Source organism: Pituophis catenifer, unplaced genomic scaffold (genome assembly GCF_029215685.1).
Source record: "Pituophis catenifer annectens isolate HBS135680 unplaced genomic scaffold, rPitCat1.0.hap2 SCAF_2, whole genome shotgun sequence".
Classification (NCBI taxonomy): domain Eukaryota; kingdom Metazoa; phylum Chordata; class Lepidosauria; order Squamata; family Colubridae; genus Pituophis; species Pituophis catenifer.
This window is the reverse complement of record NW_027256882.1, coordinates 127,579,792-127,605,881: the sequence shown is the minus strand read 5'-3', so window position 1 is coordinate 127,605,881 and position 26,090 is coordinate 127,579,792. Positions and strand designations below refer to the sequence as shown.

General features: G+C 38.7%; 1 protein-coding gene across 2 annotated transcripts in view; it reads left to right on the top strand.

The window, feature by feature from the left end:
- The first annotated feature begins 18,486 nt into the window (after positions 1 to 18,486).
- METRNL (meteorin like, glial cell differentiation regulator) overlaps positions 18,487 to 26,090 on the top strand; it is a 34,710-nt gene continuing 27,106 nt past the window's right edge. The window contains exon 1 of one of the 2 annotated variants that reach the window (XM_070934547.1): positions 18,487 to 18,749. In XM_070934547.1, the coding sequence (XP_070790648.1) occupies positions 18,619 to 18,749 (131 nt within the window). In that variant the 5' untranslated portion in view covers positions 18,487 to 18,618. Of the gene's footprint in view, positions 18,750 to 22,979; positions 23,000 to 26,090 lie in introns of those variants that run through there. The other variant, XM_070934548.1, reaches the window with a different exon arrangement.

Sequence of the window (26,090 nt, the reverse complement as noted above, 5' to 3'; positions counted from 1 at the left end):
ATTTGAACTCGCAGTAATTGCAGGCAGCTGGAAGCTAAATACTACCTTTAACACTAGCATTAATCTGCTGCGCCACTCAGGCTCCTTTTCAATGATTACTGTGGAAAAACAAAACATACAGATTTTTTCTTTACCAAAATGGAGTGAGATTTGTGAGCTCAAATTCTAATAAGGATGAAACCTGCCTAATCTGAAAGAAAGGTTTTTTAAAAAGCCCTCAGACCACTCTAATGTTCTCATGGGAGACAGTTATTCACTTTTTTTACCAGGGTGTAAAAATTCCAATTTAATATCACTGTCCATGTAATAACTATTTATTGTAGTTGGCATTTATCTTCTCATCATATTCCACCAACAGTGCAATTTTCTTAGAATTCATAGTGAGGCAAACTAGGTAGCAGCTTTTTTTAAAAAAAATAAAATTCTGATACAGCTTTGCCAACGTATGCTTTGCAATATTTTAAAAGCAGTTAAAAATAAAACTTAATATTACTAATGGTGGAAATAATGGTTTATCTTCCATTAAACTTTACAATTATTTTCATAAGTTATTTTTAAAATTGTTTGTGTGCATGTGAAAAGCCACTGGGTATCACAATAATATTAATTTCACTGTTACAATTCTAGGCCAACCAATAGCATGGCTGACTCATCCTTAGGACCCTTATTTAATACATGCATTTGTTCTCAGATAAATAATATACTTTTCCTGGCCATGTTGTTATCTGATTAGTTGGGTATAATCCTCAACTTACACATTCTTACCTCAGTAAGAGGCTGCTGGAACTAAGCAAACATTTTCTCTCATTTACCAAGGCATCTCCTTTGTCCCAGAGCAAATAAGTCATGGAGACAAATGGCAGTCCAGCAATTGTCAAAACACACCTGAAGTACTTTATGTTGGGTTTATCATTCAGGAAATGATTGATATACAATGTTTGTCTAAGACTTCCTGATAGAGGATGAAGAAGATAACCAGAGAAACAGATTTTCAGAGAGAGAGGGAGAGGGAGGGAGGGCGGGAGGGAGATTGGTGAAAAGGCACCTTCAGTGATGGAAGGTTTCCCATTTGAATCAGAGTGAGCTTTTAAAGTTCTTTTAAATTGTAAACTTAAGGTTAGTCACTATACCTTTTTTGGCTTGCTAGTGGAATAAAATGCTTGAATTAAATCAATAAAGATTGTCTTCAGTTAATAACTGTGGGGAAGAATAGGGAAAAGGGCTTGTGAGCATCATTCATTGAGTTCATATTAGAAAACTAGATGTTTCTCCATTATAGCTGCAAATGATTGGTCACTTAAAGAAATACAGGTAAAGTACAGGTAGCATTAATTAAATAAAATTTATGCTTGTTCCTATTTTTAAAAGTGTTGTCTAAGTAATCTGTCAGATTAGTAAATATAATCATCAGGAATATTTCCAGCCGATCTCATCCTGGCAGCATGCATGGCGATTTGATAACACATGCTATTTGTCCTAAATGACTTCTCTTGCATAAATGACTAATTCCAAAAATGATGATAGGATAAAATTATGAATTGAAGTTATATGCACTGACCTATTAAATTATTGCATATAAGATAAATTAATTACTTTAGGCATATGTGATTAGACACAAATATTTGTTATTAGGCAATATTTTACAGCTTCACCAAGCTTATTAGACAGTCTGTAACCATATTATATCAACCCTCCCATTTCTCAATTTAATTAAGAGCTAATTACATTTTATGCAACATATATCAACAGGGGAGCCTCCTATATAGATGGCTGATTAAGACTGTAGCCTCTCCTTAAAATGCATTTCATCTCTGTTTCTCAGTGGAACATTATTGAATAGGTCATGTACCATGGCGCTACCAACCTCCATTCACCCTTTCTGCCTTGCTTTGTAAATAGCTTTGAATGAGTCATATAGATGAAGATTAAATTAAAGCACAAATGCAGTTGATAGTGTACTGAGTTCATTTTAAAATCAATTATACATTTCTTAAGGACATGTTCAAGGAAATGCTCCATTTATTATTGTAAAGTTGGAAGAGGGTATTTGCCTGTAAGTAATCAAACCTCCTGCACAGTGTAGACTTTATATTAATTCTATTTCTTTGATAGCCTTGATATTAGACACTTTTGTTTCTCTATACATTCATAGTTCCATTGGCATTGAATTAGTTCCCAGCCAGTTTTGCACAATGAGGACACTTCTTGCTGAACAAGATTTATTCCATTATATTAGGTACAGGATAGTATGAAGAGTAATATATCTAAAGCCTGATTTATCTAGATGTAATGATGGGCAAGAGGTTTTGTCAAAGCCATAATCTCTCAATTTAAGAATAAGCAATATTTTAGAGCAATTGTATATATTTGGAACATTGAAAACATAATGTGAGCACTCACAATATGGTTGCCACTAACAGGAGATTTTGGCATTCATAATAGCAATAGCAATAGCACTTAGACTTATATACCACTTTACAATGCTTTATAGCCCTCGCTAATCGGTTTACAGAGTCAGCATATTGTCCCCAACAATTTGGGTCCTCATTTTACTGACCTGGGAAGGACAGAAGGCTGAGTCAACCCTGAGCCTGGTGAGATTTGAACTGCCAAACTGCAGTCAGCTGGCAGTCAGCAGAACTAGCCTGCAGTACTGCACTCTAACCACTGTGCTACCATGGCTCATAAATTATGTCTTGGTAAATTACTGACACTAGTTGTGGTCAGTAATAAATATCCATTTATGAAAGACAGAAATTGAAGACATTGCCATGAACTCTCTAGGAAGGTGTACTATAGTAGCTTACTTGTGTCTTTATTTCTAAGAGTTTGATTCGGAAGGAAGAGATGAAGCTGAAGGTATCCGTGGATGCAGTATTTCTGATATGAAGGCAAATATCCCTCTGGAATATATAAGGGAATTGTGTAGTATAAGACATAACCCATAATCTTAAGGTTTTCAGGGCAGAGATGTCAGTTATGTCAACTACTAACCAATGTATTACAAAGCCAGTGAAGCACAGAATGAAAAGACTGTTGAAAGGTAAGAAAGGATGGGAAGACCATTGGCATCAAAAAGAACTGCACTCTCATGCCGACGCAGGGCAATTCATTCAGTATTGCTTCATTCTGTTTGCTGTAATGATGCTTACCTAAGTGTCTGTGACTGAGAGAAATCAGCGGAGTCTAAGCCTAGCAGCCGTGTTAAGCCATCTGAAGTTGGGAAACCGAAACCTCTTCCTAGAGTGATACACAATTTCCTAATGTGTACACAATTTCTGCAATTCCTTAAACTGGGCTCACATTGCTGTGTTCCATAGCAGCAACAATAGCAGCATAATTCTAGGAAATGTTACATTTGGTTCAAAGAGTTGCCAAAAGTTACATGGGCATGCCTTAGCATGTTTCAGAACATCTTATTTTGCCTCTGAATCTGAAGTGCGGTGTGCATACTGTTGGGTTAACCCAGTGGTGGGTTTGAAAACCCATCGCTACCAGTTTGCTTGTGGGTGTGCACCAGTGGTGGGTTTCAAAATTTTTTACTACCAGTTCTATAAGCATGGCTTAGTGGGGGTGGCATGGCTTGGTGGGCGTGGCTTGGTGGGCGTGGCAGGGGAAGGATACTGTAAAATCTCCATTCCCTCCCCAATCCAGGGGAAGGTTACTGCAAAATCCCCATTTCCTCCTGATCAGCTGGGACTTGAGAGGCAGAGAATAGATGGGGGCGGGGCCAGTCAGAATTTTTACTACCGATTCTCCAGAACTGGTCAGAACCTGCTGAAACCCATCTCTGGTGTGCGCTCATGTGCACACGTGCAACACTCCTGCACATGTGCAGAAGCATCCAGGCGGATGGGTAGAGCCTCCTGCCGCCACTGCTACTGGTTTACTTGATCCGGGGAGAACTGGTAGCAACCCACCACTGGATTAACCCCACTCATTTATTTCCATTTTACATATTACAACATATGAAGATATCTTTCTATCATGCACAAGAATCCTTTCATGAACACTATATGCAATAATTCAGTAGATACATGTAGAAAAATGAAGAATTATCAAATTGTAGAGTTGGAAAGGACTATAAGTATCATCTGGTCTGACCTTCAGGATTCTGAAAAACCATTTAAACCATGAGGGGAGGCTGTCCAATCTCTCTTTTAAAACCCGATATGATTTTGGAAATCTGAATGCTTAAAACAAAACAGCACAATCAAATGGAAAGGAATGCAACAGAGAGCAATGGTCGTGACAAAAAAACCTCAGAGTTTGATAAAAAAAAAACACAGTATAATTCAATTACCTTTATAGTAGAGAATGCTGAAAAAAGAAAACGAAATCTGGCAATGCTTAGCAAACAAAGATGAGCAATATTTCTGGTTTCTAGAAATTAATCTTGACTTGACTGAGACAGAAATGTCTCCCATGGTGAAAAACAACCCTTCATTATGATATCTAAACATTGCCTTACAGATAATCATCATATTGTAACTTCTGTAAAACTTTCTGTTTTACAAGTAATTATGGCTCATGTGATGTTTGTCATTGGTGAAGTACTTGACCAAGGATTATGTAACGTTTGCCATGGTGAAACTTCACAGACTATAGTATAGATGTTTAATTTATCTTCCATCTATAAACTCTGTAAAAAAGGGTCTGAAAAAGAAAGTGGGATTCTATTTTCATAGAAATAGTGTATTTTGTTTGTTGAATAAACTACAAACTGGGTTCACACATGGTAAATCATTATTTAAACATAATTTATTGTATACAGTTGGAATAAACCACAATAGCTGGAACAGTACAGCCTAATGAGCCATAAAATGCACTTCATAATGGCATGATATACACTAAAGCAAAACTATTTTTAATTCATGCGCAGATACTTGCTACTCAAAGCTGTTTAAGCTCAGTAGAGAGATTTCACTCAATAGCAGGTCAGGGCAGTCCACAAGGCATTTTCTGGAGACTATAAGGATCAGACAGGCTTATAGTGGAAGAAAGCAATTTTCCAGTAAGCCAGTGCCAAGCTGTTTAACCAAAAATTATACAAGTGAAGGCAAATATATGTGTCTCAGGATAATGTTCCACGATCCAATCTGGGTCAGTCACCGGGACCAGAGGTTTAATCTTACAAGCTTTTGGACTCGTGCTTGATCAGGGAATCGGTCTCTCCCACATTCCAGCTCAGATTGCATCCTGCAAAATTATACTTTGAAAATAGCTCCATGCCTAACAGCAACCCTGACACAATCTTCCCTTTGAGACTGTATTGATCGATCTAGTGGCTACATTCTGCATCAGTCACCATCTATCTCAGTCCCCCAAAATACAATTATAGGAAGACCATATTTTAATAACAATTGTCCAGGCCAGGTTAAAGACAATAATCCCTAATGCTGGCCTCATCTCCATATTTTGTTCCAGGTAGTTCAGAGGTCTACTTTGGCCTTCCCCCAACTGAGGTCTCTCTTGAAATGTTAGGGTTTTAACTTTCAAATTTTCCAGTCAACTTCATCACCACATTTGGAGCTAAGAGTACTAGAAAAACGAAGCTGCAAAGAGATTATCCTTGCATTCTGCTTTCTCCATGACTGATTCCTCCAGCTGTGCAAATGATGGTTTTGAAGAATAAAAAGGCTTGAAAGTACTAGACCAGCAAAATAATTCTAGCAGAGGATTTTAAAGAAAAAGTATTGACAGTAAATCTATGGGCACTCTTTTAGACCTAAATTAAAAGTACTCTTTTGCCAGAGATTAACGAGATTAAAGGCCTGGAAATAATCCCTGGTGGCAATGCTAAAATACTTAGTCCCTTGATTCTAACCAGCATCTACACAGTATTACAAATATCTGAATTTGGCTAGTACTTTTCAGCCATGCTTTGAAAAGAGAAGTAAAGAATTCCAAACTCATTGAACAAATTTATAATCCTGTTTAGATGCAAAAATATTTTTTTCAATCTCATAACGTTGCAACTTTAAAAAATTTTTTTAAATTATTTATTATTAAAAAGTACAAATAAACATACAAACAACAACAAAACATACAAAACAAATAAACATAAATCAAATCTTTACATCTTCTTTTTAAACTTATCACATCAGTAATCTGTATTTATATTTATACCTTTTCTCTATCTTTTTCTAATATATCTCTTGTATCTATATTCCTAGTACATCATCTCTTCGCATTTTCTTAATCTACATATTTAATTTACTATTTTCTTTAATTGGTACTTAATTTCTTATCTATAATTTTTATCTTCTCATTTATATCCATATCCTTTTTTCCTTTCTTCTTCTCCAATCAGTTATACCATTTCTGCCATACTAAATAATAGTCTGTTTCCTCCTTTTCCTGTATTTCCTTTGTGAGTTTGTCCATTTCTGCACATTCCATAATTTTACTAATTATTTTATCTTCTGTTGGTATATCCTCATTCTTCCAATTCTGGGCAAAAACTATTCATGCTGCCTTTAGTATATGAATAATTAAGTATTTTATTTCTTTTTTGTATTGTCCTGTTAATATTCCTAATAAAAAGGTTATTGGCCTCATTTCTATTTTTTGGTGTATGATTTCCTCTATTTGTATTCTAATTGCCTGCCAAAATTGTTTTGCTTTCTGATGTTGCAACTCTTATATTATATAATTTTTTCCCTAATTCTGACTGCATGCTGACTCTATTTTGGTTAAGTATCAGATTTGTTTAGCTTACTCTTGCTTTTATTGTGTCAAAATCCTGGGATCTGGCTTTCAGTGTAACTTCATGAGCTGGATTTGTCTCTTGGTCTTTGATTATAAGAGCTTCCTGCCCAGATCTGGAATTGCAATACCTTGTTTATTTGCCACACTTCTGAACTCTTATATTGAAGTCTGCCGGTTGTATTGTCAATATCTATGCCGGCTGGATATTTTGCAGCAAATGAAAAATTAAGTCTGCCAAGAGGATGTGCATCAAGATAAATATCTGTTTTAACAGCCCCATAAATGGTTTGTAAAACAGGAAATTAATGTTTATTAGATGCAAGGTTAACTGTAGGTTATCTTGTTTTTAATGTACAGGTCATCTTTGCTAAAATAAAGTTTCCAAGGGAAGGAATAACATTATACACATAAATATATATACAGACATACTTACACATCTAAATCATTAATATCTCTGCAGAGACTAATATGGATCTTTCTTACAAACAATTTTTGCGAACTGCAAGCAAAATTGATTTGAGGTTTGGAGCAAACCATTAGCCTACACATTCAAGTATTTGTGTAAAATCCTGACAGATCAGACTCCACATATTCCAGCATTCCTTTTCCAACAATGGTTAACTACTTTCTAGACTAGCTGGGGCTTTGAGCTCATCCAGTATGATTATTAATGGTTAACAAGCTACTTTTTATTCAATCAAAACCCTATGATTTTTCAGGACAATCCTATTTTCTAAAAATCAAGGTATTGACTGAGTTCATGAAACACACTAAACATGGCATGGAGCACATTCAAACAACTTTTTAATTCTTACCTAAGGTTTTCTTAAGTGAGTTGCTCACCTACCATGAACAACCCATTTCTATCTGGGCTAAAGAAAATAAAAAGCAGATTTATCCTTATTGGAAAAATATGTATCCAGACTATTTGTTCTTTCGTCCATCCATCTATCCATGCATTCATCTATGGAACCACAAACCCTTATCTTTTTTAGTTAGTGCAACAGCAAATTGAATGCTAGCTGGATTTACTAGGTTGGTCAGCCAGTTATTCATTCATTTATTTTTATTCATTTGGTATGCAACTGAAACAAGCAAAATAAAAACTGTACAGCAGCTGAATTAAGATCAATCTACTCTGTACAGGATAGAGAAAGGCTAATCCTTTGCCTCCTCTCTTTGGTATACTTCTAAGTATGAAAGACTAAAATGGAGCAGTGAAGAAGTAGTTCCATTTTAGTACCATTCCTGCAGTAACATTTTTCCATCACCATCAGCTAACTATTTAGACACAGATAAACATCAGGCCACATTAAGTGCTGCTTAACCAATAAATCACAGTTAACGTACTACCTATAGTTAATAGTTTTTCCATCATAATGCCTAGGTTTAAACAGAGGATGCCAATCTGCAAACATCCATAGTATTTCATACCAAATGGTTGGTCTTAGACAAATGGTGCTTGCTTAAGGTTCAGATATCTATCAAAACCACTGCCAGTAAAGCTGGCAAAATAGAGGAGTGGAGACCAGTTCTCCCTGTGCAGAAAAGCTTGCATTTCCCCATGCAAATGTGTAGTACAATCTGGGGGTTTCGCTGGACTCACAACTCCCCTCAATTATCAGGTGGCAGCTGTGGCCAGGAAAACCTTTGCACAGCTTCATCCGGTACAACAGTCACATCATTTCCTGGATCAGGATGTCACTCAGAAAAAAAGAACTCATGTCTTGGTCACCTCATAGCTTGACTACTGCAATATACTCTACATGGAGCTGGCCTTGAAGACCATTCAGAAGATTCCACTGGGCCAGGATGCAGTGATGCAGGCACTGAGGTCATGCATTGCTGTGGTCATGTGAATCCCTTCTTTGTGAGCCACACTGGTTGCCATTTTGTTTCCAGGTATGGTTCAAGGTGCTAGTTATGACTATAAAGTCTTAAATGGCATAGAGTTGGTTACGTGAGGAACTGCCTGTCTTCTGTTTTCTGTCTGGCCAGTTCAAACAAACACTGCTGGTGCTCTCTTTCTCTCTCTCAAGTAAATAGAATTATATATTGGAACCTAAGAATTGTGCCTTCTCTTGTTGGAAGAAATATCCTTCTGGGTTCAGCTCCAAGTGGGGAAAAAGACACTGGAAACATGGAGACTGCTTGAAAGATGATTTAATGGTGGAAAGGATCGCATGGTTTGAGTTCCTGAAGAGAAACGGGGCAGAGATGCTGCGATTCCCTGGGTTTTATGCCCTCTCTGGGCTCTGAACTTCCTGGGGCCCAGGAAGAGTATCCTGATTGGTTGCTGCCAGAGGTCATAGCTAGCCTTTTAGGTTGTCTGTGTGCCAAGTTTGGTTGAAACTGGTGGGTGGTGCAATAAAGTCAATTAAATGGCTCTGCCTGAAGGAGGTAGATCTTTGTTATGTATTATAGACTGGCTCAGGCCTTAATGGCCCATTAACAAAAGTGGGGGACTGAGTTTCTGCTTCTCTGAGTTTCTATTCTCTTTTAAGGAAAATATTCTGCCTTTTTAGTATATCCTAAAATATTTTATTTTTCTAGGAGAGGGGTGAGTGCTAACTTCCTACACTCTGTTGCACATCTGCCCTCTGGAATGAGGTCCCACCCCATCCCAAGATCAAGGTGAATCCCATCATAATGATGTTTGAGGGTTAAAAGACCTAGCCCTTCTCCCAGGCTGGGGCAAGTTGGAACCCTCTTTGAATGTGTTATGGGGCAGATTCATCTTTTCATTGACTGTGTCTTCTGCATAGACCACACATTTTTTAATCTTATTCTTATATTGTGACCTGCCCAGGTTCAGTCTGGAGTTGGGCAGTGCCTAAATCAAATAGGTAGGTAGGTAGGTAGGTAGGTCAGGCAGGTAGGCCGGCAGGCAGGCAGGCAGGCAGGTAGGTAGGTAGACAGAGTGACAGATGTGGATCGGGGTAGGTTCTAAATTTTTTTACTACCAGTTCTGTGGACGTGGCTTATTTTGTGAGCGTGGCTTTGTGGGGGGTAATGTGACTGGATGGATGTGGCCAACTTTTTTTTTTTTTTTTTACTTTTAAAAGCATTTTTTCTACAATCTTAAGAGGTTGCAGAAAAAAATGCTTTTAGAAGCCTCTGACGATCAGGCAACTCAGCTGGGATCGCCAGAGACTTTTAAAGGCATTTTTGTTTCTACAACCTCTTTGGCTGAAGAGGTTGTAGAAAAAATGCTTTTAAAAGTAAAAAAAAAAAAAAGCCTCTGATGAGGTGGGTGGGGTAAGGGAGTGGCGACCGGGCCGGGACCGGTTCGGGGGCGTGGCCAGCCAATGTTATTACCAGTTCTCCGAACTACTTGTGAACTACTTGTGAACCGGTGCGAACCGGTGCGAACCGGGAGCAACCCACCACTGATGTGGATGCAATCCTTTTGGCTTCAAACTAGAAAGGAGGCAATAGGAATTGGCAGTGGATACAGCAAAATATACCCTGATTTAGTTTTCTGCTAGTTCATGAATGAGTGGAGACCAGTTTTACTCAGCTTTTAATGTGTTATGTGAATAAGGCCAGTAATACATTTATTTTATTTGATCCTGAATACACTAAGGACCTTGGCTTGTTTCATACATTGTGCTAAACTATAACCTACAATTGACTAGATTAAAACAGTATACTAAATGAAGTGGAAAATGAAGCAGCTCTTCTCTGCTCTACTCAGCTCCCCTCCCCTTTATTTAGAGTTTTATGGGAGGGTTTTTTATGACACACATAGTCTTTGTGTTTTGTGTAAAAAGACCCAGTGGTATAGTGGTTAAGGTGATGGACTATGAGCAGGGAAAGTCAGGTTCAAATTGACCCTCATCCCTGGAATCTCACTGCGTGATTTGGGATCACTTTCAGTCCAACCTTCTTAAGGGGTTATTGTGGGAAAAACAGAGGAGAGCCTTAAGCTCATGGAATAATTATTTGTAAATTATTGATTGTGCATACTGTGGAGATTCCTGTGGCCTTTCTTCCTGGACCTAGCTCAACCCAAGTATTCCTAATCCCAATCTCTGGTTTCCAATCTTGCCCACTATTGGGCAGAGGGGCTGAACCTACATCACACATCTAGAGTTTCCTTCATTACATAATTCTTAATAATATGCAGCTTCCTCAATTACACAGTGGAAACTTCAATACTAAGTAGCTCAAGATCATACATAAACTTTATTGTACAACAAACTCTAGGATATAATCCACAATGACTTCTCTTCTCTTTTTTAATATTATAGCAATATCACTTAGATTTATGTACCAGTTCATAGTGCTTTACAGGCCTCTCTAAGTGGTTTACAGAGTAAACATATTGTCCCCAACAATCTGAGCCCTCATTTTACCCACCTCGGAAAGATGGCAGGTTAAGTTAACCTTAAGCCAGTCAGGATCAAATTGCTGGCTTAATTTTATATGAAAAATATGAAAAGTCAAATAATTTCATGCTTGTAACATTGATATTTTAAATTGTAGTTAATACTGACAGAATATTTTTCTTTTCTATGTTTTTAATACTTATTTAAAAAATAGGATGTCAATAATTAATACTACACAAATATTGTATTGAAACAAAATAATGTATTAATAATAATAATAATAATAATAATAATAATAATAATAATAATAATAAGTACCTTCCCATTCACAAGGTCCTCTTTCTCTATTATGCTTGGTATACACATCTTTTAAAACAAGCAGGAATAGACATTGGAATTCTCAGTCCCCTTCAAACAAGACACACCCATGTTGGTAAAAGGGGAAGCTGTGATCATTTCGAATTTCCAAGTTATTATAAGCCACCTCAAAAATTAAATCCTTTATGTTCAGCCTCCCCGATCTAGTTCTCTTTTAATGTGCTAAACAGTAACTCCCATTGTCACTTGCAAAAATGATTAAAGATACAACTTTAATAAATCTGGAGCACATCAGGCTGCTTTAATTATATTATTTTGGGCCTTAAAATCCAAAGTCTCTTGTTTTGTTTATGTTTCAGAAAGACTGTCCCACAGTTTCCCCAGCTTCCTATTCCTTATTGGTGAGCCACAATTCTTCTTTCCTTGCTCCATCATGATTACTGTAGGTACATGCCAGTCTATTGTTAAAGCGATGGTGGCAACATGCTAATCAACCATTTTTCTTTCTGTAAATATTTGTGGTTAAAGTAAAACTTGCACTGTTCCCATTTAATATTTGCCAATGAGTTAATTTATCCTCTTTAGCTTAGTTCGGCACGTAAGCTAGCACGTGCATTCCACACCTTTGGAATACATCCCATTTTGGGATGCCTGGATATCTGCAGGCATGAAAAGGCCATAGTTTGGATTGTGATGTTGCTCTTTGAGTCTTTGGAGACACCCTTCTTCCTTGCTGCCTTGCCGACTTTCCTTTGTGTGCATTTGTTTATATGTGATTGTACGTATACTTGTGGAAAAAATGCAGGAAAAATACAGATAGCAAGTGCTCTTAAGATCAAATGATTTACTTACAGGAGTGTTACTGTATAAAATATAAGAGGCATATAAAAGATTCTATGAAACTTTGACAAACTAGGCATCTCTAGATCTGCCCCTCTTTGTTTCATTAAAGTTCCACAGAAAACTTTGAAGAAAGGAAGCATGAGAGTTTCTTTGCATTCTACTCAAGTGAACAGATCTGTTTATTTAATATTTGGAATTATGACATAGGCTGATGTTTGTGATAAGTAATCTTTTAGAAGTGAACTCTGAAACATTGCCCTAAGTAAATACATATCTAATATTATTTGTAACTAAAAAACTGTGCTTACTTTCTTCTCCTTCTCCTCCTCCTCCTCCTCTCCTCCTCCTCCTCCTCCTCTTCCTCCTTCTCCTCCTCCTCCTCCTCCTAGTTCTTACAGCCAGACTCATGTGGGTTATAAAGCATTCTTGAAAAGAAAATTAAAGTCCTGAGAAGGCAAGCTCACATTATGAGACAAGGCCAAGAAAACAAAGTATTGTGCAATATTTCATCTCAGAATGCTGCTGTTTGATACTGTTTTTGTCTGGTAATTAGATGTTTCATCTACTGCATTATCATTTGATGCAATTAAATGTAAGCCACATTGGAACTTTGCAATCAACTGATTTGGTTTTTCAAACAAACAAAAACCATAATTTGCAATACAAAATTGACATGGAAAAAAAAATCCACAAATAGATGGTCATACAATTATAAGATTGAAGCCTATTCCATGATAAACTCTATGGGAACATAATCCACAAACCAGAAGAGGGTAACCTGTATTTCACAAGTATTAACAATACCACCAGGAGTGTAATGGGCTCTTTGCAAAACAGCTCCAGTGCTGATGAACTACATTGCAGTTTTGCAGTTAGTTTCCCCCCCTGTATTCATGAGCTTTGGGATGCTACTGGCAATCTTGGAGTATCTGTGTGTTGGTGGGAGGTAATACAGGTAGTCCTCAATTTACAACCATTTCTTTAGTGACTGAAGTTAACAGAAATAAGTGACTTACAACAGGTTCTCGCACTTAAAAGTCTTACAGTGTCCCCAGGGTCACATGTTCAAAATTCAGGTACAGGAGTTTATGATAGCTGTAGTATTCCAAGATCAGGTGATCACTATTTGCACGACCTTCCCAGCTGACTTCCAATAAGCAGAGTCAATGGGGGAAAGCCAGATTCACGTAGCAACTGCAATGATTTGCTTAACAACTATGGCAAAAAAGATGATAAAATTAGGCATGACTCATTTAACAACTGCCTTGCTTAGCAACAGAAATTCTGGTCCCAATTGCAGTTATAAGTCAAGGACTACCTGTAGTCCCAACTACTACTTCAGTACTATGAGAATAAGATACAGTACTGAGTAGTTTGACTTCCATAGTTGCCTGGAAATAGCTAATTTAAGACACGTCTTGGAAAATATTATTTGGGAGTGACATTTCTAATTTTAAACATACTAAGCCATGCACTGCTTTATTTAAATTCAGATATGAATTTATGGATGTGGTAATAAGTCTTTGATTTTCCTTCAGCTCTTCTTTCAGGTGGTGCCTGCCATATTTCTTGGACTACAATCTTCATTATCCACAGCTGGCAGGTCACTGAAAGCACCAGGTGTGGGATTTATAGTCTGAATTGTTGTTATTGTTGCTTTTATTACAGTTATTTAAATCCCACTTTTCTAAACAATCTAGTATGATTTTAAAACAAAAACCCGTTCAGCATTCATGCCACAGTGACATAGATAGTAATAGTTTCATCCCCTACAAGCATTTGTCTTGTTTCTGCAATACCTTCCAACATCCATGGTGGCACTGTGGTTAGAATGGTTAGAATGCAGTATTGCAGTCTAACTCTGCCCACTGCCAGGAGTTTAATCCTGACCAGCTCAAGGTTGACTCAGCCTTCCATCCTTCTGAGGTCAGTAAAATGAGGATCCAGATTGTTGGGAGCAATATGCTAACTATGTTAACTGCTTAGAGAGGGTTGTAAAGCACTATAGAGCAATGTACAGTATAAGTTTAAATGCTATTGCTATCACAGTGTTGAAAATTGGCAGCCAATGCTGGGAATTAAATGCAGCTTCTCTTAGATGTTTGGTAGCAAACAAAAGCAAACACATAGATAATTTAAACTACCAAAGAGGTTAAAAATAATGTAAGAATCTCCTCAATCTCCTCCTAAACATTCCCCCAACTGGACAAAAAGAGTTCAAACATCTTGTCCTTTCTCCTCCAGTGACCTTATTAAGAATTGATGCAATCTGATCCACTAGCAACAGTTTAGACATATTAATTATGGCAATATTAATGTTTATATTTCTAAATATATGCAACAGGTTTCATTTCCTAGTGAGCAATTGCTCCACAAATGAAGGAATAAGCTTTCCTTCCAAAGACCTCTAAAGAACCTTTGTATATAATGTCCTTAAAAAACGGATGTGTAGTTCTCACTTCCCTTTAACATATTTTGAGACCTCTGTTCAGTTAAAAAAGTTAGAATAGCGTTGTCCTTCTCCAGTTAAGTTTTACAATGGTATTGTGTAATTGGCCATACTTGTTCAACTTCACCAAATCTTCTTTTGCCATTCAATGCCAACTCCTATTTAGTATACATACTTATGTTGAATCCATCAGGATGCTTTTAAACAATAATTAAACAATAATGCCAATCAGGTTTTTTGTGTGGTGCGCTGAGGACAAATTAAGACCAACTTTAAATAGCATGTTGTTGATGCTATTTAATTGCACAATTAACATTTTAAATGGTCACAACTGCATAATTTCAGATTCCGCATCAACATTATTTTAAGTGTCTCCTTGCTCCAGGTTCAGAAACAGATCTTTAACTGGCTTGTAGTTCAACTTGCATCAGAAATCTGTTTATATAGGTGTGTGGACAAACATGTATTATAAGTGAAATATAAGTAAAAATATCCAGGAAGAAGCTGTATACACTTCACAAATAATTCAGAAGAAGAGGACCTTGACGAAATGGACCCAGAAACTGTACCTGCCTGTTATTCATTAAAAATTGAGTTTACTGTTTGAGCTTGAAATAGAATGTGCCTCTTTGATGAATCAGATTTTTTTGCAGATTACCACTAATAAATTGTTCCTGCAGAGATCAATATCTGTTCACTGATGAGCACATGCGAAGCTACAGTTTGTCGAATTAGCTGAGTTTATGAATTTCAGTGATTGGGATGACACATAATTCTGAATGAAAATTAACACTGGTTAAAAAGAGGATATATTTATAAGTTGTATGTCATGTGTTTGTCTTATTGTGTTATAGTAAAATATTAAAATATTTAAAAAAAAAGAAAATTAAGCAAGAAATATGATACCTGTATAGGTTAGTACAAAAAGTGAGGCCAGCCACTTGTGGTTGATTTGATTAGCAAGCACAGTAAATAGATGCAATTAGCAGGTACTTTCTAAGTAAATATGATACTTATAATGAAATACAGTACTTTCAAGTGGAAACCAATTATTTTGATCTGTTTTATTCTAACATCAGATTCCCACATGGTATTGAACTTTGGTGAAATCCATTTTTTTTTTACTACCGGTTCTGTGGGCGTGGCTTGGTGGGTATGGCAGGGAAAGGATACTGCAAAATCTCCATTCCCACCCCACTCCAGGGGAAGGATACTGCAAAATCTCCATTTCCACCCCACTCTGGGGCCAGCCAGAGGTGGTATTTGCCAGTTCTCCGAACTACTCAAAATTTCCACGACTGGTTCTCCAGAACCTGTCAGAACCTTCTGGATTTCACCCCTGGTATTGAACCTGCCTTCCCTTCCCTATTGGATAACACTTGCTGGAAGAAAGGCCAGAAGATTCAATTCTGCTTATTCTAACCTCTCACCAATTTACCAATGAACATCTTATCTGATGAACTGACATTTCTGGGTAATACATGAGCATACTGAGAGATATCCAGAGTTGCGTTTCTTAAAATGAAGATCTTAATCTGAGTAAAGTTCAGTAAATTGAGACTTCTCTGCCAGTCATCAAATGTGCCTCATTCAGCAATGCATTAAGTGATTTACATCAGTCATGCTATAAAATTGAAGGCAAGTACATAGATTTATTTATCAAATTTATAAGTATAATTTGCACGATGATGTCACAACAAACGACATTGTTTTCTCCACTAAACTTTCATTCTTCCCACTCAGTTTTGTGTTCAAGTGCTGGTGCTTTTCAGAGTGGCAACTTGTCAAGCCACTTCTCCTTAACTGCATGCTGATGCCCAGATATAATGCTTAGAGATGCGCTGAATCAATTGTCCCCCCCTCCCCCAGTGAACATCTAAGGCCTCCCAAACTTTGCAGCGCCACAGAACAGTGGAAGCAACCCTCCACTGGGATTTGATCACATGTTGCAAGAAGGATCAGTTTAGTTAATGCAGGTAGTCCTCGACTTAAGACCACAACTGAGCCCAAAATTTCTGTTGCTAAGCGAGACAGCTGTTAAATGAATTTTGTCCAATTTTACAACCTTTTTTTGCCATAGTTGTTAAGTGAATCACTGCAGTTAATTAAGTGAATCTGGCTTCCCCATTGACTTTGCTTGTCAGAAGCAAAGATGATCACATGACCCCAGGACATAAATCTGAGTCATTTGACAAGTACCTCAATTTTGAACACATGACCATGGGGATGTTGCAATACAGGGGTGGGTTCCACTTACCTCCGCTACTGGTTCACAATGGGAGCTTCTGCACACGTGCAGATCATTCATGATGACGTCAGGGCAGGTGGACGGAGCCTCCTGCCGCCGTTACTACCAGTTCGCAAGAACCAGACTGAACTGGAAGCAACCCACCATTGCTGCAATAGCACTTATATTTATATACTATTCCATAGTACTTTACAGCATTCTCTGAAGCGGTTTACAGTGTCAGCATTAATGCCCCCAACAATCTGGGAAAGATGGAAGGCTGAGTCAATCTTCAGCCTGTCAGTTTGTAATGGTTGTAAGTGTAAAAAACAGTTATGTCACTTTTTTCAGTGCTGTTGTAACTTCAAACAGTTACTAAATGAACTGTAGTTAGTCAAGGGCTACCTGTAATTGGATCTGGACCCCTGTCTGGGAGTCTCCTCAGCATTACAACTGCTTCTATATACAACCCTTTTTTAAAAAGTTGAAAGGCATTGAGCAATTTCATTTTTTATACTTATTTAACCTTGGCACCATCAGGTCTTCAGGGATATAAGAGAGTTTACTCTGCAGTGGCCTTCATGCTTAAAACATTCGCTAGGGTACAACAAATCATTTTTTTCTAAAAAGGAGAATATGAGGGATATATCAAATCCTCTGTCCCCATATGCCAATCATAATATATTTATTAACTTTTTTTTCCAGAGAAAATGTTACTGTACTTAAAAATATTCAAAGGCCTCGTGTTAGCAAGTAAGGAAATGTTTGGAAGGAAGTGGCAACTAATTCAAATACTTAATGTCATTTATATAACAAGCAGTCTATGGGGCCTAACGTTTGGTACATTCTATATACTGTATAGTTACTGTAGAAGTACTAAAAGTGAGAAGTATCTTTAAAGCTTTAATTACTAGCGTTACCCTACTGGGCTTTTGTATGTCTGGGATGGACTTCTTTGCTTCTGAGTCCTGACCCTTGTCTGCTGTCTGGACATTTGTGATGTGCAGGCCTAGATTTTGGCCTCAGTCTTGCCCTACTTGTACCAAGGGAAGCTATGAGTTGGCATGCATTTCCCCCTCAGCATGCATTTCCCCCTCTTCACAGTTGCTTCTCGATTTTTTTAAAAAAATGTCAAAGCTTCTCCCTTCCACACGTCCCACGTCATAGACTGCCTTGAATTTTATTATTTTAAACAACGTGCAATTTTTTAAAAAAAACGAGAAACAGTCCTAGCAGAAGTTCCAATGTTCTTAGCTTCCTCTTTCTTAAACACCCAAAACAGGAGCAGTGAACGTTTAAAATTCGCTATAGAGGGCCTGCGAAGTTCCCCCATAAGGAAAGCCGTCGGTAGTTGTATTCAACTGGCTGCCGTCACTCTGAAAACAGAAAGAACTTTTTTCGGGTTTAGTTAGAAAAGCAAAGTTAAGGAGGCCAGGAGGGCACGGAATCCGCTCCGTAAAAAAAAAAGAAATCCACTGCCGGTTTTAGCCGCGGTCTCTGGAGTGGGTGGTTTCCGAGGCGCAGCGGCTCCCCGCCCTCCACTAAGCTTGGGACGCGGAGCGAGCGCCGGCTAGGAGAACGAGGGCACTGTTGAGCCGAGTGGCCGGACGGCGGGGATGGGCTCGTGTTAGCGGGTTGCTCCGGCTCCGGTTTGCTCTCGCCATGTAAGCGCAGGCTACGGGAGCTCTCCTCTTTTCCCTCCTCTGCTGGATCCTTTCTAGGGTAGCCCGGCGGGGATCATGCGGAGAGCCCCGGCGCCCGGGCTGCTGCTCCCGCCGCCGTCACCTCTGTTGCTGCTGCTGGGCTTTTTGGTACTGGACAGGGGCTGCACGGCGCAATACTCGAGCGACTTGTGCAGTTGGAGAGGAAGGTAAGAAGCTCGCTGGGCGAGGGGCTGCGTGAGGTTTGGAGGACTTGCCACCTCTGTAAGGTGTGTTTCCAAAGGTTGGGTCTTTGTCCGGGCATATCCCCGTTCCTGGGATCTTGCTTCCCAAGGTGCGCTCCTGAGGAATCTAGACTTCAGGACACCCCCCCCCACTCCCTTGCTCGATCCGATTCTCTCTGGGTTGGCATTGCTAAATCGGAGGCGATTAACGCTGCTTTTAAAGAGAGCGAGGACCCTTTGGGGATCTTTCCTTCCTCTTATGGAGGTGGGGGGGGGGGCTGGATGAGAGATGAAACCCTACTTTGTGGAGGGTCGTTTTTCTTTTTTCTTTTCCCCCCCTTAAAGCCTTTTCCCCCTTCTGTTGCGATCGTGAGAGTTTGAGTGGGGTTCACAGCGAAACGAATGCCAGGCTTGGGAATCTTGGATCCAGGAGGGCTGGTTCTCTTCCTCCCCCACTCCCTCTCCCCCACTTCATCCCAGAACTGCCGGGTGTGCGTGTTTGGGATTCAGCGGTGTGTGTGTGTTTGTGTGTTGAATCTTAGCCGTCGTCGAAACCGCTCTTCGGAGAAGTTTCGTTCGGAAAGGGAAGGCAGGAGGGGGGCGCATAGTTCCGTGTGGGCTTGCTAGCTCCAGAAGCTCCGGGACACATGGATATTTGATTGTTTGCAAGGGGGGATAAAAGAAATCCTTTTTTCCCCCCCTTCTTCTTCCACCCCTCGGCTGTTTGCTCTGATTTATTGGAAGGAAGAAGGAGAGGGACAGTTTGATTAACATTCCAGGAGTGTTCAGGATGAGTATATTGCCAAAGCAACGAGCGAAGCGGGGGGGGGGGGGAAGCCGGAGAGCGCTCAACAGACAAAGGTAAAGTTTCTCTCCTGACCACCGCAGCACCCTTCCACATCTGTGCAACTCAACACCAGAACAACACACTTCAAACTTGGTGACCTCCTCCTACCTTTTTGTACTAACTTCAGCGTAACTCGGGTAGGCTTTTTCTCAGCCGCCCTAGAGATAGGGGGAAAAAAACGGATAAGGGTTTATAATCTGCGTGTTTGCGAATGTGTAAAGATTGTTTGGCCCTTATCAAACTTGTGACGCTCCCTCGCGCTCTCCCTTTTGGCAGCGTTTAGCTATTTTTTTTTTTTTGGGGGGGGAGAGGAAATAAACCCCAATAGATCTGCCTTTTTTCATTAATACCTGAATTAGCGCCGGGCTTGTTTATTTCCTCAAAATGCCTTGGGATTACTGAAGTTGGGTTTTTTGGTTTACTGGGGGTGGGGAGATTGTTTATTAAGATTGGAAACCTGGACGTTTGCTGTATACGTTTTGAAGTTGTTCCCTGGAAACCGTAAAACTGGCATGCCTATGCGTGGGCAAGGAGGTCTCCAGAGAGAGGATGGTTAACGTTCTCCTGAGTTCCTTTGGAGTTCACCTGCTATATTGTATAACAACTAACATCTCCTAAATGTTCTGAGCTGAGCCTCTGTCTCTCTTACACCTGTGGCATAACGTCACCGCTGCTACTTTAGATTTTAATCAGGATTGCTAACAGAAAGCTCTTGGCCATAATTCCTTAGTTTGCCACAGCTATGTTAATCCTCATGCTTGTGAAATCTTTAAAACTCCTTGGCCTCTACATTTTTCTCTCTTGTGTCTGACTCTTCCCGCCCCCCCTCACACCTCTTCAGTAATACAGGTGGTCCTCAACTCATTTAATGAATGTTCAGTTACAACAAGACTTATGACTGCTTTTCACACTTAACCATTGCAGCATCCCTACTGACAGGTGATCAAAATTCAGATGCTTGGCAATTGACTTATAGTTATGACCGTTGCAGTATCCTGGGGTTATGTGATTCCCTTTTGCGACCTTCTGACAAGCAGAAGTCAATGGGGTAGCCAGATTCATGTAACAACCAACCGTGTGATTCGCTTAACAAATGTGGCAAGGAAAGTTGTAAAATGGGGCAAACTCAAATGTCTCGCTTAGCAACATAAATGTTGGGCTCAATTGTGGTCATAAGTTAAGGTCTATCTGTACTTTAAATCTGTTCTATGGTTTTCAGAAATCTTCTGTAGAGCTGAAAAGGCTTTCATTTAGTCATTAATCCATGGCTAAGTGATGTGCATCTGCAACCTGTATCTGAAGTTTACAAAGCAATTTATTTTTAAACAAGTAGAAGGACAGTGAATGATTTCTTCGGATTTATGCAAACTGGAAAGTTTAAATGAATGGAAACTGGAGGCAATATCAGGGCAGTAGCCCCAGGCTTAAATGGTGGGAGTCAGATTTTTTAGAGGGGTGTGTGTGTGTTTTTTGCTTTGTTTTATGGAAGAGAGAATCCTTTTTGGAAATCCTTTGGAGAAAGGTTGACCTCTAGCTATCACAGATTATCTCACCTGTTAAGAATTGTCACATGCCGTGTAGCAAAATAATTCCATTATCTAGAAAGATAAGTCCCTGAAAATAGTGGCATGGAAAACTTGTTGAATGTCATCAGATAACTTTACAAGACCTGGACCTAAAACAAAGTTCAGCTAATATAGGGAACCATCTAAAGTTTTGCTGCCACATTCCTGTTGGTATGATTTGCTACAATTGCTTTGTGTAATAAAGCAAACAATTCTTAGGCAGCAGAGTTGTAATCACGGTAGAACCAACTTCTCTCAACATCAGTATGATTTATTGCTCGAAATTAGTTGTGGACTCCTACCCAGAAATTGCTGTGGCCACTGAATCAAGAATCTATACTTCTTATGATTCACAAGTTTACTTGAACTTATTTTGTATATCTATAATTATAGATGTTGAAAGTATGTTAAAGACATTGTGTCTCAGTGTCCTTATTAGACCAAAGATATTCCAGACCAAAAATTCTTGGAACCATCTTCTGTTTGTTCATGTATTGAATGAACAATGTCTTTCATGCCTGATTTTCCTTTTAATTGAAGTTCATAAATGTGTATGCATGAATTTGATCACATATGTGCCCCTTTTTTGAAAATGGGCATTGGCTTGTAGATTTCTCCCAAGATCTCTTTTAAAAATAACACATTTGATTTGGGTGTGATTATTAAAAGGAGATTGTGTGGGGGTAAGGTCATATCGTTGTTTGGATTATCTCTTCCTAAAATTAGTGCCAACCATATTTCCATAACATGAAATGGAAATATTATTTGGGGGAGGAGCAACCTAAAGAGCATGACTTGCTTTAACTCACTTCATAAAATAAAAGACAGAGGCAGTATTCCCGATTTATATCTGTCTCTCAGCTGCAACACTAAACCATTAATATATTACTCTACTGATGAATGAAGTCTCTCTTCTGGGCTTGTCAGTGTCCTGAATGCCAGCCACAAGGGATGTGTGTGAGCAGCATGACTCACTTCCCTGTTATTGGCTTACCCAATACTTCCCCCCCCCACCAATCTGTCATTAAATATTTTAGTTTCGGGGAATGACGCATGCTTGCTGACACTAGCAATTGCACAAGAAAACATCAGATGTCTGAAAAATAGATGGAATTGACCAAACAGGTGGCTGTGATATAAGTCAGACTGCTCTGGCCAGCAGAGTATTATAAGAGAGAGCCAAAGTTTCATGGTTTTAAGTTCCATCTCAGGCACCTTCAGGTAGGACTAGCAAAGTCCTATCTGGAACCTTGCTTGGAATTCCTGCCTGTCAATACATTTGGCTGTATGGAAGTTTTTCCTTAGGGCTAACTCTTATCTTCCTAAATGTATTAAGATGCATAATGTCCAGCAATAGGCATATGCTTCTGAGTTCTAGTCAGTAAGAAGCAACAGTAGGAAATGACTGTTGCCTTCGTATCTTACTCATGGGCTTTGAGTAAGCTTTTTGTTGGCCACCAGTGCAAGGGAGGATGTTGGACTATATAATAGTGCCTTGCAATACTTTAGTATTGAAGGCTCAAAGGGGCTTCAGTGTTCATGGAGGTGTTCATCCAGCCCCTCTCAGCAGTTCCTTAAATTAGTTGTGTTTTTCTTAATATCACACAGCTGCCATTTACAGTGATTCTGGGGGGAAAAATGTTTGGTTTAGTTCCAGCAAGTGCTGTGTGTGTTTTCTTCCCTTTCTCAAAAACACTTTCCTTCCCCTGAAGTACTGCTGGTATGTCCTTAATCCAGTGTTTTTCAACCTTGGCGTTTTGAAGATGTGTGGACTTCAAATCCACCCAACTTTAGGTTGTCAAGACTGCCTTCATTAAAATCCAGTAAGCTGCTATTATGAATGATATAAAAAAAGAATGAACTAATGAATATGAAGGGATATATAGGTCACAAATTCAGCTTGGCCTTCTGGAAAGGCAAGTTCAGCAGGGCCAGTGGTGAGAGGGACTTGTCATTTTACTTCAAGAGAAGCAGAAGCTTCTGACAGTGTTACTGGATGCTGCTTTCCTTTCCAAAATAGCTTTCCTTTCTTCTGCCTAACATGAGCTGGTGGTCTCTGCTTAGAATCTGTTGACACTGGTGATGAATAAATAGGCATTAATGTGCATGTGAGAATTCTTAAGAACTATTAGCTTTTAAAATTAGTCTTTTTTAAAAGTTTGGAGCAGTTGAGCTTCTCATATCCTAGGATAGCTGTGTACCCTGCAGATGCGTTGGGCTACAGTTCTCAGTATCCCCTCGCCAGCATAAACAACTCAGAATTCTGAAGGCTTTTTGTCTAGCCCTAATTGCCCATCTTCAAAATTCTGGCACTTTTTCTCTAAAGGTTTTTATACAGTGATTATCCCATTGTTGTATGCAGGATTACAACCTATTCTTTCTGGCTGTGTGTAACCTTAGAAGTTATATTTGTTACTGTGGCAGCAGATGAGGTCTAAAGTACAAGCAGCCACTAATCTGTGGTATCCGGCCTTCAAAGTTAAAGATTTCAATGATAACAGAGGTGTAAATGCCAGGCCTTCCACTTAATGTAAGTTCTTCCTAAAAAAAACCCAAAACCCTGTTTTTTTCTAAGTTGTCAAGCTGTTCCCGTAGCAGGTTGGTCTTAGAAATGCCTGAAGTTCCCATTAGTAGTTATAAATAACGTTGTTCTGAACAAAAAGGGGAACCACAGTTTTATATATATTCATAACTACTGTAGCTGTCAATGCATGTTTCACTTTGTAAGAATGAATACTGTTGGCATATCTCGGTTTGGTTTGGAAGTAAACAAGGCAATTTCTTGTCTGTGGGTGGGATTAGGTAATTCTGAAGTTTTTCCATTAAGGCTAACTGCCTTAAACTGAATTATATGGCCTTACGGTCATGCGTAGGTAAAACTAAAATACTGCATGGATGTAATAGTCTTCTACCAGCAAATGCCAGCAAATGGGACGGAAGTAAATTATGAATTTTGGTTGTCTTGTTTGTGTAAGAGCTTTGGCCATTTATCCTTGCCTTGAAATCAAACCAACATCATTTTATATTTATAATGAAAGTGAATGCAGGTTTGCTTCAAAACATGGGCAGTTAACTTGCTTGGTTTAATACATTGAATAATCCTTTACATACAGTAGATAACAGGAACATGAGATGATTTGGCAATTGGTCCTGGAACTGACTATATATAAATGTAGATTAGAGAAGTGGCTTTGTTCTTAGTTCAGACATTTGATATCACCATATTTATCCGGAAAGGAAAGATTTGTTAGTCCATCAGACCTTTTAACACCTTCTGATAATGAATCATCTAACCTCTGTCTAGGCAGATGTTTTCTGCCTCCACCAAATCTTTCAAGCCATCTCCCCATCTCCCCCCAACTCTTGACAGCTTTAACTAGGTCATGAGCTTTTAGCCAAGTCAACTCAAGTTGTTTTGAAATGCATTCAGTATTGTGAATCATCTATTCAGTAGGAACTTGGTGGATTTGTATCCTGACTTGCTTGTTTTTTTAATTCTGCTTTATTCCTTTATGGTTTCTTTGATATCATTAGCTTCAATGAAAACAGTGCACCCTCTTTCCTTTTAGTCACAAGAAAAGCTTGCAGACCTGTGTTTGTGCTTAGTTCCAGAGTCACTTATTGCTAAAAACTTCAAAGCATGAATACTGTCTTGCTTTTCTTTCAAACTGAAAGGTCACATTTTGGCATTGGAGAAGTTTCAAATAATCCATGGTATTTTGAAGTGGGAACTTCTTCCACTCAGGAAATTACACTAAGGCCATTGATATAGGTATATAAGTATACATTGTATGTGGTTTAATGAGTTTCAGGAGTCAGTTTTTTTGCACTGGAAAGCTTTTTGTATTTTGGAACAAACAGTGTGCTTCTGAGCCAATAGCATTGACTTTATTGTGAAGAAATGGCAAATTCACACTTTCAAGTAGGACTTTATATAAATACTGTAGCTCTTGTACTATAACTGTTCTATTCTGGCTACATTCAGCCATGCAACAGTCCTGTACGCTTGGTTGAATTATAATCATTTGATAAATGGAGGTGATCAGGAACCCAGAATAGGTAGGATCAGCAGTTGGTGCCTTGAGAAGTGGTCTTGATTCAGTTCTGGGTTTAACTTGCTGTCACAATAATGCATTGACATTTTGAGAAGAGTATTCTTGTAATCTATAACCATACACACCAACAGATCACCACTTTTTTTAAGACTTAAAACTGGCAATATCCCAGTTGTTCCACTGAGAGTTACATTTCTGAAATTGGTGAGAAGCATGAAGATCAAGAACTAGCTCCTTCTCCCATAATCTGTCAGCTCTTGACATGACTGACAAACTTAGTTTGCAGCCAATAAAATGATGTTATGATGATGCTAATGATTAAAATGTAAATTTCTTGGTGTTTTCTCATGAAATCTCCGAATTTTGTTGCATCTCCAGTATGGCAAGCATTTTATTTTAAATAAGAATTGTAAGTTGTTCCTTGTTTTCTCCCCACACTCCAAATCATATCTCCCACAGCTAATTTCTGCAGAAGATTAACATTAACATTTATATTATTAAATTTTCTTTGATCACTTTTTTATGTAATGTATTGGAAATCTAATGTCTGGTTATGGTACATAAATGCATTTATCATGTCTGTTGGTAGGATTGTCACATAGAGTTGGATTTGAGGCTGAAAGTTGTGTCTAATTCATTTTTCTCATAAACAGTTTGGTCTTGTTGCTTAATTTATTTTATGGAAGGACTTAATTTGAACCTCACTCCATGGTTTGGAATGGACTTGATGTTAGCAGACTTGATTAATTTGGCTATTTGAGGCAAGTGCCAATACAACTTAAGAGAATTGGAAGCTTTTCTAAACCTTTAAAAAATCCTGACACCATTATTTCATTGTAATTTTCCACAATCGTCTTTC